This window comes from Drosophila tropicalis, unplaced genomic scaffold, assembly GCF_018151085.1.
Source record: "Drosophila tropicalis isolate 14030-0801.00 unplaced genomic scaffold, ASM1815108v1 contig_393, whole genome shotgun sequence".
In the NCBI taxonomy this organism is placed as follows: Eukaryota; Metazoa; Arthropoda; class Insecta; order Diptera; family Drosophilidae; genus Drosophila; species Drosophila tropicalis.
In genome coordinates this window covers 1,499,001-1,520,343 of record NW_027172855.1, presented here as the reverse complement: position 1 = coordinate 1,520,343, position 21,343 = coordinate 1,499,001, and the positions used below count along the sequence as shown (strand labels likewise).

The 21,343-nt window shown below is 35.1% G+C and overlaps 1 protein-coding gene across 3 annotated transcripts in view; it reads left to right on the top strand.

Annotated features, from left to right (window-relative positions):
- beat-Ia (beaten path Ia) overlaps positions 1–19,606 on the top strand; it is a 49,878-nt gene extending 30,272 nt beyond the window's left edge. For 2 of the 3 annotated variants that reach the window (XM_068284573.1, XM_068284574.1), the window contains exons 3-8: positions 9,847–10,055; positions 14,066–14,201; positions 16,129–16,262; positions 18,661–18,783; positions 18,856–19,054; positions 19,179–19,606. In XM_068284573.1, the coding sequence (XP_068140674.1) occupies positions 9,847–10,055; positions 14,066–14,201; positions 16,129–16,262; positions 18,661–18,783; positions 18,856–19,054; positions 19,179–19,561 (1,184 nt within the window). In that variant the 3' untranslated portion in view covers positions 19,562–19,606. The remainder of the gene's footprint in view (positions 1–9,846; positions 10,056–14,065; positions 14,202–16,128; positions 16,263–18,660; positions 18,784–18,855; positions 19,055–19,178) is intronic. The other variant, XM_068284575.1, reaches the window with a different exon arrangement.
- The last annotated feature ends 1,737 nt before the right edge of the window (positions 19,607–21,343 follow it).

Here is a 21,343-nt window from a genome sequence, read left to right as displayed (position 1 = left end):
CATATAATTAAATTAATACTAACCATAGTGTTAAGTCAACCTCAAACCACACAAAATGCAGGCTACAAACATATCATGCAATGGTCAACTCTAAGAACAACCATCAGACCAAGAAATTCTACAAAAGACCAAGTTAAATTTATAGGCATTGACTACAGGAATTGCAACTTCCGGTGGTGACAAGCCAGAACACACTCACACACAGCAAAATGAGGATACATTTTGAAGAAATTCTCTGCACAACATGGCAACTTCATTTCGCTCTTGGCAGGGCAAATGGAGAAACTTTAGAGACGCAAGAGAACCTCCGATGACAACGGCAAGATAAAATATAAATGGCTTCAGTTCAGTTGAGTTGAGTTGACTTGAGTTTTTAGGGTGCGGAGACGGAAATGCCAGTGATAGCCGTCACATGTTGAAGATTTACTTATTAATGTACGTTCTTTGGCTTTCGTTTTGGGGCTTGGCATCCTGGCAATTCCTTCAGTGCTTTCTGCTATGTTTCTGTTATTTTTGTTTTTGCCTTTGTTGTCTCTGTTGACTTTCGACACCCTTCTGTGTTTTGAGACATAATTTGTGCTCCAAACAGGAGACAGTAGAAAAACAGGAAGTACAGAGAGCATAAGGACTAGTCCATTGGGGGGGATGGACAGGCTGTTGCTTCTTTGCTTTTAGTGACTTTGACAGTTTTATACGATTTATGTCATGGTAAATTAAAAATTACGTATACCGGGGTTAATACCGGCAACCGACTTGCTGATGGTGGTTGTAATGGTATGAGTACAGACATATATCCATGGAGTGAGAGTTAAGAAAATTAAGCATTCTAAAAGGGAATAGAGGGTTGTTGTATGTATAATTTTTAGAGTAGTTTCTATGCTAAACAGATTTACGATAATTATGATATATGAGACGTGTTATCATAAGGTTTAAAAGCATGACGATATGAGGGAGACTTTTCAGTCTTCTCATTTTCAGAAAGTGTCGGATAAGAAAATAAATTTGTGTCTTTTGTTGATAAATTGTTTCTCATATATTAAGTTTACAACTTTAAGACTTAGGCTATAAAATTTAAATTTATTTGGCAATAGATAAAAGATCAAATGAATTGTAAATTGGACAAATAGTTAGAGAACATGAAAGATTCTTAAGAATATCAAGTCTATTGGTGCAAATATTGTTTAAGTTATAACTTTAACTTCTCTTTACATATTCTCATTTCTATAATATATCTAATTGTAAGTTACTTTCTTTGTGCATATCTAAAAAATTATTTAACATAACCCTTTTTCTTGTCTCAGTTAGCTATTTGAATAATCTCCTCGACATTTTGTTTCCTTCAAATAGTACTTATTAGTTCCTGATGCCAACGCCTAGGAGAATAAAGTCTTACTTTTATGCCTGACTTAATTGTAATTCCCAACTAGTTAAAGGATTACAAATTTTAGCGATAGGAGTTAAAAGTTCTTGGCTCTGCTGCAGTTAAAGTTTTATGTATTTTAATACAACATTTCTAAATAGTTTATTAATTTTTATAAATATAAATTTGTGATTTAGAATTTTTAAAAAAATTGCAAATATTTATTTAACCCGATTTCCAACTAATTTCAAGTCCAATTGACCTGTAAATAAATTTAGCTTGCTATAAAATTAGAAAACCTGATATTAAATGATTTATTTGATGCCCAAAGCTGTTAAAGACAAAAGCTAGAAAATAAATAAATATTTAACTGCAAATAAAAACAAATGTTGCACTCGTTTTGCTTGTAACCAAAATGCAATTAAAATTTTAGTTAGAGAAATTCATGGCCAGCCATGGGAACATGGAGACATGTCTGCATTCTGGTGGCTTTTTTTTTTTTTGGTTTTCTGATTTTCTGTGAGTGACATTATGATAACCCAATGACAGCTATTTGCAAATCAAACATGATTGGGCTCGAAGGGGTGGGAGTGTGTGTGTGGTGTGGGCGGGGATGAGGGATTTTGTGTAAATCAATTGATTGGCAATGCGTTTTGATTGCCAGCCAATAGAGCTCGTATCCTCACCCTCGTCTCCCATCCAGCCATCGTCGTGGCTCGCTCTTCTGTTCCTTGGCTGCCTGTCATCACTTCCTTTAGCCAAAATTTGGCAGAGGCACGCGATGGGGGAGGTTGAGCTCTTGTTAGGAATCGATTGTTCTATATGATTTAGCCGGGGTTGGCCTGGAGCGGGGTGAACCGTGGGGTTGGCACAGACTCGACCCGTTCTTTCTCATTTAATATATTAATGCTCGACATGCACTCAATGTGCTTTATTGTCTAGAAATCGGCAAGGATTTAATATTGAGAACCAAAATGAATGGAAATTGCAAATTAAAGCGACATGCGTTCAACTAGAATGGCAATACAACTTAAGTAAAGTTGGAAATTTTCGGGCGAAATTAGTTTCTGCTTCTATTCGTTTGTCTTTGTGTCAGTGGGTGGTTGGAGAAGGGGACATGCTAGGGGGTGCAGACAATTTATTGGCTTCCCTTGTCTTAATGCCTTTGATTTGTTTGTCTAGTTGGAGCAATAAAAGAAACGTTACAGCAAACTCCTTAATATGCATCTAAATTTGGAGTAAAGAGATGATTAATTGCCAAAACGAAAATTCAATTAATTAAGAGAATGTTGAGATTAGCAACTTTACTGCAAGTCAATAATATCATAAGCTCAAAGTTTTTATAATCTTATTTAACGCACAAACAATTATTCAAACCCATAAAGATTATATATTTTCTATCAATAGAATTAGAATGTCAGCCAATGTTAGGTATCTTGTGCTTAGTTTTAATTAAATATAATTTTGGTTTATATATTTTCTGTTCATAATTTATTCATCTTGGTATCACCTATTTATAGAATTGATAGCCTGTTTAGAGATAAAAACTTTGAACTTTTAAATGAACAGAATTGTGATCCTTTATTGGAACAAACATAAAGTGAGTCCAAGTCAATCAGCAGATGTCACCAATGCTAAAAGTAGTTGGGAATCATAACTAACTAACACATACAAAAGTTCATTTTGTGTTTGCATACCCGAAAATTGTTTGAAAGTTTTAGAGAATTTCATTTAGCAAGCTCAACTCATTTCAGAACTTTTTTCCATTCAATACTTTCATTTAGACCTCGATTGGACTTTATTCAGAATGCTTTCAAAGTCAAAGTCTTTAAAGATTGACTTTACTTAAATTTTCATTTTTATTTCCACTATCACTTTGTATAAATATCTCCCAAATGTTAATCTCTTCGTTGAAGTCAAGTTATTTACAGGTCAACAAGCGAAAAGCTCTTGGTTTACCCTTTTCCTTTTAACGACCATTTAACAGACACGACAAATTGTGGAATTTCTATAGATGCATAAAAAAAAAAAAAATAGGAAAAAACCAAATGGAATAGAGTAGAAAAACGAAAGAAAGGGCGAAAAAAATGTCGAAAATTTAACAAATCCGCAAATAATTTGAACGTCTGGCCGAGGCGGCTTTTTCGCCCAAGCATGTATGGGACGAGCATGGGAAAGTATTTTTCAGCCGGGTCACACAATGCAGAGTATAAATTTTCACCTAGATGGAGCGAACATGCTGGCATTGCAATTTTCCAAACCAGGTAAAAGGAATGCAAAAGCGTGCTAAAACCTCCACCAAGGAAGACAAAAAAAAAAAAAAAACAAGAAAGAAAAAAAGGTAACGAAAATCCTATGGTATACACAAAGGCGGAACGGCATGCTACTGTGAGTGGGTGTAGGGGGAAAAAAGGCGAAAATGGATAATAAAAAGCTCATTGCAACAAATTCTTGCACAATTTTCAGTGTTAGATTAGAAACGGTTTACAAAAGAGCGAGGGAAAACCGTCGAGCGACACAGAAAATGCTGTTCACTATGGTTTTCTTTCTATTTGGTCAGACACTCGTTTTGTGTGTGTGTGTGTGTGTGTGTGTGTGACTCGCTTTCCGTTGTTTGATCCTTTGCACTTTTTCATACTATTTCACCTCTCTGCCCAGTCGCTTTTGCCTTTGCCTTTCTTCATTCGTTCATTCAGTCTTTTCACTTTTATTTCTTTTCTTTTATTTTGAACATTTCCCATGTTGCTTTACACTTGGCCACTTGTTCGTTGGGTTGGTTTTATGAGCTTAGTTGGCGATTTAGCGATGCTTGTCTTATTTAGTTTTAAATAAATGGCCAAGGTTGTTAAGTTGGCTTCTCCTTGTAGACATAGAGACAGAGGCAACGTCATGGTGCAGAGGTCAAGGCGGGGGGGATAAAAAACGATAGGTACTAGAAAATTCGTTGACTGTAAATGAAGAAGATGGTGTTAGCCAGATGGCTCAAGATAAATTGAAGCATTTTGGATAATGAAATAGATAACATACTTGTGGTTTATATTGAGTGAAAAGGAATCCATCTCAATTGCACAAATTAATTTCTATTCATTTTTATTAAATAATTATTGCCTTAATAAAATCGTATATTTTACAGAAAACGAAGAAATTTAGTCCTTTTGTTCTCAAAATAGTTTAATCAATTTTTCGAACTTGAATTTAATTGTTTGGTATTTGCTTATTCCATGCTCTAAATACTTCTCAACAAAATATTCTTACGGAAAAACTACAAAATGAAACGAATCAAGAGATATTTGAAAATTTTTGCAACAAGAACCAATAACCAATATCTCAAACACTTCTTCAATTTAAAGGCTCATTTTTTCTTACCGAAGTGATTTAAAAAATGATAAAGATTTTCATTTATATTTTGTATCATCTTCAAAGTTGTCCTCCATATATTTAATTTATGTTAACTGTTAAGTAATTTAAACATTGGTAATTCCAATTAACAAGCTGTGCACAATTACAGAAAAGAATGCATTAAATTTAATGAAAACCAAACCAAAAGCCGTAAGTGTTCGCCACAGGAAAAACCGGAAAATATGCCATTAAATGCCAAACAGCAAACCAAGCGACAGATGCACACACCGACAACCTTAAAGAATGATGGGTAAAAAGGGGACAGGGGGACCAAAGGCACAAGGTTTTTGTGCTTAAATTTCATAATCAACACAAAGCAGCTCTATGGGTGGGTGGCCATAGTCAATGGCAGCAACAACGAAGTCACAGTCAGAATCTTTACTGAATGGCTCCAACGAGGCGGCGGTAAAGACAACACAACAGGGAGAGACGACCGACGATACGATGCTGAAGTTTTTGGGTTTGGTGCTAAAAATGCATGAAATGAATGAAGTAATGGTGACTTTCCCACATGTCTGTCTCTGCTCGAAGTCTCGCTGTGTGTGTGTGTGTTTGGGTTTTGTGTTGGGATGCAGAAAAAAATGAACGAGGGGGAAAAGCTGACATAAAAATGCATTAAGCAAAAATTGTCAACAATTTTTCAAGCCACCCTCAGGACAAGAGAAGAAAACAGGACACTGACAGAGCAACCATTGAGCATCCCCGACGCGATGGCGTCAAGTCCGCTTGAATAAACAGTCGCTGGGTGGTTGGATGGATGTCGACTGACTAGAGTGGAGTCAGTGAGTCAGTTTTATGTAGGAGGATGGAGTAGGAGTTGGCTTTTGGTTTTCCTTTTTTTCTTTTTTTTTCCTTACGTTTTTTTGGGTTGTAGGAGTGAGTGAAGTCGGTAAAGCCAGACAACAGTCAAATCTGATTGAATAATGACTGCACAAAGTCGTCGTTGAACTCCATCCAGACACTAATAGTGTTTGATATTGGTTGGGCGCTAAGAAATTTGGTGGGGGGAAGGGAGCGAGTGTTTGAGACCTGGTTCCATAATCTCCGGTTACAATTTGATGCGATTTTCAATTTTTTAATGGTCTCGAAATGTCACTGGAAATGATGATGTATTTGGCGCCAGCAAAAAGTGTGAAATGACAGCTGACCCTTGATAAAAGTAACACCCGTCCTGCACCCCGCCCAAAAAATGGCATGCCACCCCCCAGCTCAAAACTTCTCAGTGAACTTTCACCGAACTGCTAATAGAAAATTTAAATAGCTAAAACTTCCTCATCATGGTCTACTCGTTCTTCTTCTCCAACATCTCGTCCTTCTACTTTTACTTCATGTTTCATCTGTTGCATAAGTGCAACTTGACATTATGCAACATTCCAACAGCCAAAAGCTCATAAACTTGAACGTTGCAAAAGTTTCTCCCAGTCTCAGGCTCAAGCTCAGGTCCAGGACTTATACTTTTTCGTTAGTTTCATCTTCTTGTTCGTGTAAACTGTGTGGTCAGTCAGGCAAATGTTGTTGCTTCGCAAGAGTTCATGTGAAAAGAAATTATATGGCCTGAGGAGGCGAGAGAGAGTAAAGCATCCCTTGCTCCAAGAGTTTATATACTTACTATACTTATGTGAGTGTTTGTATGGCTGCCAAAAAAGAAATAAGAAAAAACAATATAACCTGAAATTAAAACTTTCACTCTGGTATTTAAAGTTTCAATTAGCAGTTGGTAAGCTGTTAGTTTCTTTTCCTTTGAAAAATATCTTTGACACAATGTGTCATAATTCTGTATTGCCAAAAACTAAGGCCAAGGATTGTGAGAGCAAGCAAAGGTGAAAACTAATTTGCAATTGGCTAGAAACTTTTAAAGAGACATTTTGAGGTTGAGGTTAGTTTCAGGTCAAGTAAAGTGCAAATCGAGCAGTTTAAATTTGGTTAAATTAAGAAGCATAAGTGAAATGGCATCTTAATATAGGACATATGGCAATTGAGTTGTAAGTTTTGAAGTTAAATGGAGTTTAAAGGAGAATATATTGTTGAGGACTTGGTAATTTTCCAAAAGTCTCGCAGCTTTAACCAAACAGACATGTTCTTAAAGAGAAACACATGACTTTGTTAGTTTACATGGTATGGGAAAAGTCTGTATTGGCTGTCTATTTGTCGAGTTTAAATTTGAAATATACAGACTTTCTATATAGCTTCGAAAAGTAAGTGTTTGGGTAACGTTATTTGAAAATCTAAAACATGCCTTCTACCCAAATCAAAATGCTCTAATGTCTCAGCAAGGAATGGAAACATGCAATGTTTGGTCGATGTCAGTAAAAATGTTAGGAGATGAATAAGTTATGAAAATGTTGTTCACGAAAATACAAGTCTAAGCCTTAAAAAAGTCTCAAAGCCTTTTATGAGCTTTTAAGCAAATCATTGGTATTAATTGACATTTTATAAACTTGTAAAAAGAATCAAAGCTTTTAAATGTAAAATTTATGAAAGATAGAGGCTTATGCATATCGGTTTTGTGCTAAAAATTGTTGTAGTGTGGTTTTATTTAGTTGTATATTTAACCGTTGCTGGACTCTGGAAGCATACATCATTATTCCAGCACCACAAGAGCTGCAAATACCACACCCATTTGATAGCTCTTTCTGTTTCATTTTTAGCTAATCCTTAGACAGATTTAGTCACAGGCTCACTAAGCAATCTGTTAACTGCATCCAACACTTGCCCTCACTCGACATGTGCATGGGTGTAAATCACAGCCTTTTGTCAACATTTTACTGGACATTCGTTTGACAGACTCGAATGAGGATGGACTACTTAAATTATGCCATGCATGTTGCATAAACAAAGATTTAGACACAAGTAAAGGGCGAGAGCTGGCCCGCCCCCTCCCTCGTCATGTCCTTTAGACAAAAACAAATATTTACCGCCGCGTGTCGTCAACGAGGTGGTTGGACTTGGCTTGGCTCGGCTTGGAGACCCTCACTGCTCTGCGGCTCTGTCATTTCACTGCCAACCACCAACTAAGGACTAAGAAGGACTGAGGAGTCGGACCCGGTTCGGCGGGTTTGGGGAGTAGTCCCCTTTGGTTTTTACTTTGTGTGCCGCTCACGTTGTGCTCGTTATTCATATTTATTGCACACGTTGTGAGGAGGAAGCTTACCCAGGACTAGAAGCAGCAGGAGGCGGAGTTAGTTGGAGCTGGAGGAGTTTTGTAGACAAATGGTCGGGTTGCATGTGCATTGTTCTTGCTGCTATCCGATTCCGTCCGGTTGGTTGGCGGTAGGCGTGCTCCCTCGTATCTAGCTGTAAAAACTTTGCAATTACAGTTATTTGATGGGATTTGCAAGGGCAACATACAAAACTGCAAGTCCTTTTTTCTCTCTTGTTGGCCCCTTTGGTGGCGCTGGTGGCTGATGTTGATGATGATGACGATGATGAGGATGTGGGTGCTGGAGCTTTGAGCTGGTTAGTTGGTTTGCCTGTTTGTTTGGACATTTATTGCCGGAGTGGTTACAACCTTGTCTATTTAGTCTGCCATGAAATGGAGACAAGGCCAACATGGCCAAAAAGAGGACAACTAATGAAAATGAATCCAATGAAAGGAAATTCACATATATATGTACATACCAAAAAAAGAGAAAAACAAAAAGCTGCATATACATTTATGACAATTACTCAATAGGTTTTCGATGAATTCAAATGTTGACAAGCATATAATCGGCAAATCTTGTTTTGTTCATTGCATTTTATGATATTCAAAATACATATATATATATTTTAATCTCATCACACTTAATCAGGCATCAACAAATCAAAATGTAATAAAAATTTATTCATATTTCATGGCATAAGCAAAGGCGGTTTGGTGATGGGTTGGTTTGGTTGATTTGCCTGAATATTTGTTTTTTTTTTTTTTTAACTTTTGTATGTTGTGTAAGCTGATTTATAATGCAACAACAGCCCGTTAAATTCACGGCCTTCAAAACTCGTTCTCGTTGTGGCAACAAAACAAGCGAATGGACATGTGTACAAATGTCAGTGGCAGACAACAGACATTGGATATATGCATAGATATGTATATACACGAGAGTAGAAATAATTCCTATATTCATAGATATACATATATACATGTGTATGTATGTATATATGTTTCACTGCTAAAGATTTGCGGTGTGAAATCATGCTGAAAGTCATGCCGATACGTGAGTGGACTAGATTATGAAAATGAAAAAAAAGTCAATAGTAACTCAAATGTATTAAATTATTACATACTTGTTTATACTCAAAAATTAAATTTCTGTGAAAAAGCACTTTATAAAGATTACATTTCAGAGAATATATCTGAACTTGTAATAAAACCGTTGATTTCAATTATTAGTTAAATATAAAAAAAACTGAACATTGCCTACTTTTTAGGGCAATCCAGTTTCATTAATGAGTTGTCACAGGAAAAATAATATTAATTATATTGAACCGAGATTAACATTTTTTGATCTTTAAAGTATGTGAAACTATTTAATATAAGCCAAGGGCAAAATCGTCACAGAGGTTTCATTATATACCAATCCAACTAAAATTCTGTTGTAACTTTTTTCTAACATGTATACATACCATTAGCACACACACATACATACATACCCATACAAATGCACATACACAAATCGTGCAGGCAAATAAAAATCATCTCAAATATCGTGGGAATTGTTGAGTCAATAAAAAGCCCGTTTGGCCTTTATTTAATAAAAACAAAAACCAAAAAAAAAAAAAAAAATCAACAAAATAAAAAATATGCTGCTCATAAATTATGCCCAAATGCCGTAAAAACAAATGCAAAAAAATGAAGCACCGTTAAAAAAGAGATGAAAACTGGAATTGAAATTGATAATAAAATAAATGCAAATTGTAAATTAAAAATGAGAAATGTTTGCCCGTTGAGTTTTGTTGATACAGACCCTCAGGGAGTGGCTGTTTGCTTAGGGCCATGGTGTTGACAGCATTATAGATTTAAATAATTAAACATAATTGAAACAGGTTTATATTAATATTAAAAACACAATTGTTTCTATTATCATCTTTCCGCCTTGTTTTATTTGCAGATTACAGCAGTGCTTTGAGAGACGTTCGAGTGCGAGTACCTCACGCTGTGCGCCGAGGCGAGAAGGCTATATTAAAATGCTTTTACGACATCGAAGATGACAGTTTATACTCAGTGAAATGGTATAAGGGCAGAAGGGAATTCTACAGATATACACCAAAGGAGACGCCGCCAATGAAAGTATTTCACTTTCCAGGTGTTAAAGTACGGGTAAGTAAGAAAATACTCTATTCTAATACTTCGAATAAGGACGAGTTCGCTTAGGAAAATAGTTTCCAAAGGTTTTCCGAAAATTCAAGTTTCTACATTTAACGTTGTGGTGAAAATCTCGGACTGGTTGTACTTTCATTTAAACCATTTGACATGTCATCTCGTAAATTATCCTCAAACTGTCACTTAAGAGTTTCTTTTTCTGTAGCAAAAAAAGCAAAGCAGTGACAACTAAATTTTGAGGATAACCAACAATGAAGCTTAAAAGAGCAACTAACAAATATTTACATTCGTTTCTCCCCATTCCATCCCTCCATATCTGAGTGTTGTGTGTTGCAATGCAAAAATCTGGGAGTGAAAGTAACAAAAATCACATGTGGCAAGTGCTCAGGCCACATTTCAAAGCAAAAAATAAACAGAGAAGAGGCATACAAATGCCACCAAGCGCGAGAATGTTTGTAGAAGTGAAGTGCTGGTAAGAGGGAGGAAGTGAGGCGCATGTGGGATAAGTGAGTGGGTAAAAGAAAAACTAACAACAATAACAACTGAAACGACATCACACACACACACACACACACACACAAACGTACACAACACAATACAAATTTTCATAGAGCAAACGAATGTTTTTTTAAGGACTCTTTTTTTTTATTTTGATTTCGGGGAAATGTTTTCTTCCTTTTGAAAAACGAGTCTGAAATTGTAATTAGTATGGTTCGTAAAAATAAATCCATCCTTTCTCCTCTTTCTCTCTCTTCCTCATCCTTCCATTATTGAAGTGCAACAAAGCATGTCAAAGGGGAAATGCTTGTAAAAACCCAACAGCTTACACTTGAAACAATTTATACTATATGTTTTGGGAAAGTAAATTGTATATAAACACATTGGTATGGGACTCTTTTGTCTGTTGAGTATGGATGTATTTTTCAGAACATCGCCTAGATTTAAGAATAGATAAACTTTTATATGGCAGGATTGATTGATTGAAAATAGGGCGAGAAGGAGAAATCTATCAGATATACGAAGCTAAATTTTCTGAGCTTACAAGACACGATTTGTGGAAAGGAAATGAAGGTATATAACTGACGTTCAAATATAGCCGCTTAGGCATATATCGAAAATACAAAAGTCTCATACAGACTGCAAAACTGAACCCATCAATTGGATTCTGTATATAGTATTTTGTATGAAGAACTTTAGAACTGATTTTGACAAGTCTATTTCTGTCCCTAACTAGATAAATACATTTACTAAGCGGAAAGTATCTACTATGAATAATTGACGTAACTCAACTTGTGCTTATAAATAATAATTTCGATTTCTCCAATATTTTCTGTACCATTGTAATCTTTAATCAAGAATGTGCTTAGTCTATCGAATCATTTTAGTCTTATTAAAGAAGTAACAGTAGTATATTACAAAGAAGTAATGTTGTTATTATTATATCTCTCCTCTATCTACTAAACGTTTTCCTGAGTTTAATTCAAATTTTTCAATATACCAAAGACTTTTTCAAACAAAATAGAATTTATGAAAATTAAGTTTCTTCCCCTATTACAGGCATTAGCCTATATCAAATCTGAAACAAAGATGTTTCTATTGCTTTCTATAGAAATGATTCTTTTTGTAAATTCTATAAACTTTATGCAAAATACTTTTTTTCGCACAGAAATCTTGCTTAAGAAATATTCACATTCATATTTACACTTATACTATAGTTTAATTTATTTAGCTTTGAAAAACCTTAAATAAATGTTGTGTATGTGTGACTTTTTGCTATATATTCCCCAATTCCAGTTCAATAGTTTGTTTTAATCTTTTCTATAGTTTTGTGATTTAAATTTTGGCAAAGGTTTTTTACGACTTTTAACCGACAATCAAAAGGACGACTACACACATATTCATTTGTGTGTGTGTGTGAGTCTATACAAAGGGCAAACGAAATAAATTAAACTAAACGCGTTGCGGCTACAACAATGTAAAACATTTATATTTCGCAAGCTTCAGTTGAGCAAAACCTGGTTGAATTTAGATGGGAGATTTTCGAAGGGCCAACAGACATATGAGAAATTTCAATGCGCAATCAAATCAAAACACGGTATTTTAACTTCCGCTTGACGGCAGTTACGAACCGGAAAACCCCGCGCCCACTCACACACACCCATACAATATACACATACGCACACACATTCATGGAAAATATATAGTTATATTTATTTTTGTTTTGCCATTTCTCGTACTTGGCAATATTTTTCAATAAATATTGGCATTTTTAACTTGTTTCACAATTTTCGAAAAATTTATTCAGGCATATATAAAGAAAAATAAATTGACAATTTTTATTTATTTTTTAAATCCGGACTCTCTTTCTCTCTCTCTCTCACACACTCATTCTCCGCTCAACTTTTTCTTTTATTTCATGTGACAATAGTTGAAAAAACGTTGCCAACGTTAAATGGAAATAGAAATGTTTGTTTTCAAATTTCAAATAAAACAAAATAAAAATCCAAATAAAACATGCCCGCCACCATTTTATGTACATAGAAAAATGTTATAAAAATATTAAATATGAATTTCAATCTACCACACCGAAGACTTTATGCTCTTTTTAGAAGCAGTGAAAATTTAACAATGATTTGCCTCAGTTGAAGAGTAAGCTGGGTAAATATATAGAAAAATAGATGACTTAGCGGATCATATATACTCTCTCTATATACAGTGTTGTTGCTTATCATCAAATCGATATAATATTATATATTATTTTATAAATAGAAGAGCTCCAAAAGAGCTATTAAATCATTTATTCTGGAAATGAATACATGTTTTTAGTGCGGTATTGTACCTCAATCCGACAATTACAAGTAATTGAGAGCAGGCAAAATATTGTACTTTATCATTCTGAATAATTGAATTTTCTTTTCTGTACAGAAAAACGGATATAGTATTTTAAAGCACACTAAAGTATGTACTTTACAGCAGAGGGGTGGAAATGAATACATTCACACAGATGTATATTTCTGGCTTCGAAATGGTGATAAGTTGCCCATGTTGTCTACGAATTAGTTATCGAACTGCAAAGCATTCAAAACCAGAGACAAAAATCGTTAATTTTGAATTTGGTTACTGTTCCGTTGGGACTCGATCACTTTTTGAAATTAACGCTGACTGTTCCGTTGTATTGACATCTAGTCAAAACTATTAAATGTTTTTGACAAAACAACATATTTAGTCCTGCATTAGTTATCTCTTTGTACATTTTTCAAATAATAAGACTATATCTACTGATGGATGATTATTAATTTTTTTTTCTTAGATGCCGTAGAGTTTTAAACCCTTGCTCTAGTAATTATCCTTTTTGAGCTAATCGCTAGTTGTATAGTAAAATTGCTACTAAATGGGGCTGTATTATTTATCATTTAGAAGAGTAGATTAAGATTGTGGGCTTTATAATAGCGTGGTCGATTTCAATGTAAAATAGTTATCAATAGCTTTTGGCATATTACGTATACGCCGTGTTGTTTACACAAGACAATAAATAAGTATTAAAAAACCATCGAACAGTTATAAAAAAGGCACTTCCACTGAGGTGTTATTTTTTCTGTTTTTATTATTAAAGGCTTTCTGATGATTTCATAAATATAGGTGTATATATATGCATATATGTACGTATAAAGTATATAGCTTGTAATTGCCATATGGGTCAAGCTTCATATAAAGTTGGACAATTTAAATGTGTTTTCATACAGAACCTCAATTATTCAATAGCCACCCGTTATTTCCATTGTCCCGAAAAAGAGATGCAACCAGGAACCAATTCAACATTCTGCGTTTGTTGGACAATTTTTCATATGGTATATAAATATAGTTATATTCGTACGTATTTATGTTTGCTCTGGGTATTTTTTAACAAATTTATTTCAATTTTTGTTTTTCGTTTTTTGCGTTGCGCCACTTCCTCACACTCATACACTGGACTGAAATTTGTTCTTTTTCTTTCTGTTATGTTGCAGCGCCTGTCCTCGAACGAGAGCCAAGTGGTCCTCGATGTGGTAACAATGGCAACATCCGGTAAATACAGTTGCGAAGTATCTGCGGATGCGCCCTCATTTCATACATTAATAGCAGCAGCCGAATTGGAAGTTATTGGTAAGTAAAAAAAAAAAAAAACAACAAGCCAAAATAAAAACACAAAAAACAAACAAAACGAATCTGGAATTATAAAGCCAGGAGAAAAATATAAGTACCATATCTTTGCCGTTTAAAACGGAAACGCTTATTCTGGTAGGAAAACGGTAGAAGATCCCAAATGGACAACTGCATGGACATCTGAAAACAATCTTCTCAACGAAATATTTTCTTTATTTAAGAGAAAAACTTACAAAGCAAACTGACAGCAATTCACTGTGTTTCATAAAATTCCGATATTGGGTTTTTGTTCTGTCTTAACAATGCCAAGAATAATATGCGAATGAAAACAGGGTTTTAAATTCATTGGAAATGAAATGCCTTTAAATATAATAAACTGACTGGGGATGTGGATACAATTAATTTCAAACAATAAGAAAAGTATTATATTTCGTGCAATATTAGGCCATAATTTCTGTTCGTTAACCTCTTCTTAAGTTGAAAGAATTCAAGTAAGCTTTCGAAGCATAAAAAGTGATTAGATCTAATTATATATTTGTATTAATTCCTTTCCAAATGTACAATATGTAATCAGAGATTACCTAAATTTGGCTTAAAAAATAAAATTTGTTTTTTTTAACACTTTGAAAGCCGCAAAAAGTAAACACAACAAACTTGAGACACTTTGGTACAAGTTTGTTGAAATAAGAAGCGGCAATGTGATAGAGTCATGACAGGATATATTTAGAGCTACTCAGTTTATTGACCGTCTCCGTATTTGGCATTTATTATGTTTGCCTGTTTAAATAAGTATCTTTATCCTTCATCATCTCCTTTGCCAGTAAATTTGTTTGTGCTCTGTCTGTGTTTGTCTGTCGTCCTTCCAAGACGTTTGGATGTCTTCTTGAAAACATTTTTAAACATTTAGAAGTTTATTTTTTAAGTTTTATGTCTTCACTTCCCACAGACACACACACACACACACACACTCACACATCTAGACACACTTGACTTGGTCGTGGTCAATTGAACTTTGGCCAACTGACTTTTGTCTGCTTCCTTTTTCCCTTGGTTGTATACATATGACAGTTGCTTCATGCAATATGTTTGTATTTGCCTTTGTGAGACTTTAAATACTTTGGCAAAGTCTTAATGCAAATGTATTTAGTTTGTTTCCGAAAAAAAACAGTTTATTTTTACATCAGCTAGACCAAATGCGGTTTATTTTCTCAATTTCTAAATTGAATGTATGATTCTTAAAGTAGATTCAGTTAAACTTTGATAAGTATGATACTTGTTAGATTTTGTGTATATAAAAAAATTTATTTAGATTCGGGATGTCTGTATAAATGTGAAGACGAAATTAATTCATTTGAATATCTTTGACTAATAAGTGTAATTAAAGCTAACGTATTTGAATGTATCAATACTCTGGGCCATAAAAAGGCTCGTTTTCTAATCTAAATAACTTGCAAAGTTTTTCGAATACTTACTATGAAAAGAAATAGTCTTAAATGAGCACAGATTTTGGTCATTAAATGTCTTCTTTGTCGGGCGAAAATAATACGCCCTTAATACATATATAATCAATGGATCAAAGTGATTACAATTTTTTTTAAAGTTTGCAAAAATGCAATTCAATTATGAAAAGGACATACTACCACACCTGTATGTTCAGTGTATGTGTAGGTATGCAGGATGGACTCCGATTGTCATTACACAAAATGGGAGGAAGCCCACACACACTGAAACGCAATTCCCGCACACAGATCCAATATGACAGACAGACCGATGGCGGGAGAAAGGATGACGAAGCTTTTGTCGTTTCTCTTTTTCGGTACCTGCAGTGTATCAAAAACACAGTGACAATCGATGGCGATGCACTCATGCTATCTCTATCTCTCTTTTTCTATCTGATTCTCATTGTGTATCTCTTTTCCACTTACAGAGACACCACATAATGCACCATTCATAACGGGTATACGTCCCAGATACCGGGTTGGCGACATATTGCGAGGTAATTGCACATCGCGACATTCCCGGCCAGCGGCAAATCTCACATGGACGGTGAATAATGAAGAGGTGAGTGGAAACCACCAAAAATGGTGAACGCGTCTGGAAATTATGCAAACACAATTTTCTTGTTTTTCGAGCGTTTTAGGCATCTGCATGGAATTTATGCGTGTATATACATATGTATGTATGTAGGTGGAGGGGCGGGTGGTAAGGGTGATGGGTCTGAGGTCGGATTTTGGAGGTTTTTTGCTCCGATCCGGTGTACGCTGAGAGTATGCTGGGATGTTCATGAGAATGGTTAAGGGCGCTGCTTTGTAATTACGAGAAAAGCATACGCAGTCATGGAGATCAACGCACTGTATGTTGACACGCCCACAATCCCATACGCCCACTTTACTAAACACCATCTCCTCATGTGGAATAAATTTTAGGCAAAGTTTTATGCATGCAATGTGGCAATTGGGAATGGTGAAAACCTTTCGGTTTGCGGAACAATTTTCACAGTTTTGCATATTCGAGTACCTAACTCATTTTTGTTTTTTCCTGTTTGTTTGTGAATGTTGATTTAAGTCCACTAAATGCATGTCGAAGGCGGGAAGTGTCAATTGCACAAAAAATGTTTCCCCCATTTGGAAAATAACAAATTCAGAAGCTTTGGCTAGTAAAATTGAACAATTTTATGAGCCAGAAGAGCATAACATAAAAGAAGTCATTGAGTCAGTTGAGTTTTGGCTTTAAGAATTCATTTCACTTTAAAGTTTGAGGATTCCATTGTCAACTAGTTTATAATTTAGCCTACTTTGAAATATGTTATGGTTTTGAAAGGACTCTGCATTTATAAAAAGACTAAAAAGCTCTTTGTATGTTGAATCAAACATCTGATTGACTATCCTTAAACATCTAAATATCGTAGATTTGGAAATTTCTTTAGACTGCTAAAGATGGTTTTGAATAAATTTACATTAATTGGAACTAAAAGTAACAATATGAACAAGGATTATTCAAATCCGTTTCAATGCTCTCAAGTAAAGTCAGTTGATATTGAAAACTTTTCAGCGTAAATATTAACTTGGATGGCATTAACTAAGCTTGTTGGTTTTCTGCAAATAATCAAAATTTAATAAGTACAAACAGACGAAAATGAAACGTAATATTCGCTTACAGTTTCAACTTAAACGTGATTTTGCTCATTAAATATAAAAATATGCTATTTTTCCTCTTTGAATTGCTTACGTTATTTTATGTAGAGACACCCACACACACAGAGACACCCGTGACGCAAAGAAAGGAGAAAACTATTGCATACCAAAAGGTGTTCAGCTTACAGAAGAAGAAAATCTCAATTGGAATGCCAATACCATTTCATTTCAAAACTGGGTCACGTTTCTCGCATCTTTTTTTTCGGTCAGGTGTTTCCGCTTCTGTTTTTCGCTGTTGTTGTTCCTTTCATTGGCATTTAAAATAAATTCTTTGACTAGCCAAACCACCCACCCAGCTCCCTAGTGCCCTTTCCTAGGTTTCTGCACCTCCTGGCTCCGGCATTCCCTTGACTTTGATTGACTTTATGGCTGCAAATTAATTTGCCTGTGAAAAATAGAAAGCAAAAAAAAAAAAAAAGCGGAAAGGGAAACAAGGGAAAATAGCTGGCGAGTCTCTCTTGAGGTATTTCTTTTGGAAGAGAACTTTAGTTTGTTGATTGTTTGTCGGTTGGCCAATATCTGTGGTTCTTGCTGCTGCTGTTATTGGCTTATTGTTTAAGCGCATTTTGTGGTAGGTGAAGAGGATAGTGAAGCATTCGGTGTAGAGGAAATAGCGACAGCTTCGTATATCCAATCAACCAAACATGGGCCAAAACTCTTCCAACTCAATTCGACAACCAATTCAATGCCATGCGCGCCTTTCCATTCAATCCGAACGCGGAATTGTGGTCCACATAAATACATACATACACACCCATACATATATTTGTAGTGTGGGTGTCTGCTACGTGAGGGTGTGGCATGTGTAGGAGCTTTGTTTTGCTGTTGCCTTGTTGGCACCCATTCCCATCCCCCTGGCCCTATACGAACCACATCTCTGACTAGTATGCAGCATCAATAAGCATTGTTTGCCGTTGAGTGATGTTGAACCTAAGCACGAATGTGTGAGTGTGTATGTGTGTGTGTGTGGGGGGATTCGTGTGTGTGAATTTGTATCACTATATATTGGTTGTGTGTGTTCGTAAGCTAATTATTTAGCTGGCTGCGCTTATTATTTAATTTTCCATTGTCGGTTCTTGCCTAGCGTAAATTTATGCCAAATTAAGCATTGTTTTCAATGGAACACCTAATTTACACCTTCAATAGGTTTCAAATTTAGCCATGTAGATTTGATAAGGAAACTTACTTAAAATAAAATGTCTACAACTTTATGTCCAAAATACAGCAAACTAGCAATATATCTAATTTAAAATTGTCACTTTCAGGTCAATCCATCCCATGTGCGGCATCATAAGATAATACGTGATGTACGCAATGATATGGAAACCGCCATTGTGGGTATTCATTTTGTGGTTACAGATCAGCATTTTGACAATGGCAAATTAAAGGTAAATCTCATATATCAAATGGTTTGGAATTTTAATATTATATGCCGCTTTATTTTGTTTTTCGGCCAACAGCTTCGTTGCAGTGCCCAGTTGCATGATATCTATTGGAAGACCACGGAGAAGACCATACTTGAGGCGGATCCATTCACTAAATATGGCAATGGGGCTAATGGTAATCGTGTCAGTCCCGATGAACTATACGATCAATATACACTGCACGAAGATGAGCAATTCCAGAGCAAAAAGAATAGTTATTTGACCCAATTGCAGGGTAAGTCGATCAACCAATTAGCGTGTCTCCTTCTACTACTACTACTGCTACACACATTAACACACACCAAAAGCACAAAGAATCCAGACTACATGGCCTGCATCATTTTTCTATTTCTCGCTAGACTTTCTCTTTCATTTTGTACCCTCAGGCGAAGGAGATGATGATGACGGTATGGATGGTGTAGAGGATGGCGGTGCCGCATGGCGAGGTGTTAGCTCGTCCAGTGGTTGCCCTAGTCAATCTTTGGCAGTCAGTGCATCGCTGCTGGCGCTACTCAGTTGGACACTGGGCAAGCAATTAGTAGTGTCGGTAACAAAGGAATTCGAGACCAGACGCGTGCGGCTTGGAAGGGGTACGGATGAGCTGAGCCATGTCGACAGCCTCCGGATGCAAGGCATGCGGGTCAGGACAACAAAAAGACGACGACGACAATGCCAACGGGTGTTGGCCCCATGCAGCTGGAAAGGATGCACAGACAGCAGATGCATCAGGCAATTAACATGATTCAATTCGCATGCAACTCTTGTGCCACACTTCAGGGATGGAAAAGGAAGTGCTCATCAGCAGCAGAAGCGGCAGTGAGCAGGAGCGGGAGCAGAGCAGAGGGACGTACGAAAAGCAGATGGTGAATGTGAAAGTTCAGCCCTAGGCCCAGACCCAGCAGCTAAAAAGCAAAACTGCAAAATGTATCTAAAATATTTATACATACATACCTATACACACATACATACAGAAAAACACACATTTATACAGAGACACACCCGTTTCAAGCTAGCTCAAAGTAACTTCAAATGCATTTACAACAAAATACAACAAAGAGAAACAAACAAAACAGAAAGATGCAACACACGAAAATTTTTGGACAGACAAAATGAAGAAAAAGCTATTTATTAACAAAGAAAAAAACAGCTAAGCTAAAAGTTTATTCAGACGGAATTCAAGATGAAGAGTGATTCTAAATTATTTCAAAACTTTTCAAATAGTTTTCTGATTTATTCATAATATTAAACTTCTTATACAGACAAAGTCTCTTAATCTTTACTTCAACGAATTGAGTTAAGTGAGTTCTGAATCGAATATTGATTTAAACGGGTTTCTTTAAAAATATTTAACACTTTGCATTTAATCTTTCAATTTTAATTCCACTTTTCATCTTCGTCGCAATTGAATAAATATTTACGAAAAAGGAAAATGTTGTGCTAAGCTTTTTATTTTGGTTCCCTACAATTATCATCTATATATATTTATATATATCAAAGTCAAGATTATTTATATAAATTATATTAAATTGATATTTATATGTATATGTACTATATAAAGTTATATATATATATATATACTATGCCTAAATGTAATTTCAAACCAAAAACGAAGAAAAAAAGAAAATAATTTAAAGGCGAAAACCGAAAGCAGAGCAATTAGATTGTAAGTTTAAAATATTTGCCTATATATGTATGTCAAAGTATATATGTATGTATGTATTGTACTTGTATATAATAAAGAAAGAAAAATGCGTGAAAGTTGAAAAATGATTCAAGAAAAAAACACACACACACTCAAATACACACAGACACAGACAACCAAAGAGCAAAAGGAGAAAATGTTTAAATATAAGTATTTACGGTAGATAATCAAAATAAAACAAAACAAAAAAAAAAAAAAAAAACTAAATTTAAATGCTAAATCTTTAATCGGTAATAAGAATGTTTTAAGTTTGACAGCTTGAAGTTCCCTAGCGATTGCAATCGTCTTACTATAAAGTCTTCAATCAAATGGGCGTCTCCACCATCTAAACTTTTAAAATAATGTTCACCTGGTGCAAATGTTTAAATTCTTGCAAGAATTCAAAACCTTTTTAAATTCTGATCAAAAGAAATTTTGCCAATGAAAATGACTATGGTTCTTTGTAGTCAATCTTCTGACAAAGATGATTGCAAATGCAACAGAAAAAGGTGAGTAGATTGTCTGTATTGCTCTTTAAAGGTTTATCAGCAAAGGAATTTGGGAAATAACATTCCATCGCAATGGGAAATAACACTCCATCGCAATGTCTATACTACAATTTTAGTGCTTAAACTGGTTGTGAATTACAAAAATCTCTAATTAACAGACTCCGCCTTTAGCTCCCACCCTTAACTGATATAAAATGTTTTTTGATCTTGTCAGGCAGCTTAAAAATTTAGCCTATAAATTGTTCAGCGACAATTTAGTTGGATTTAATGTTTCATTTTTTTTCTTAACTCCCAACAATCAATACTATTAGTTTCTAGTGATTCAGAAAATCTT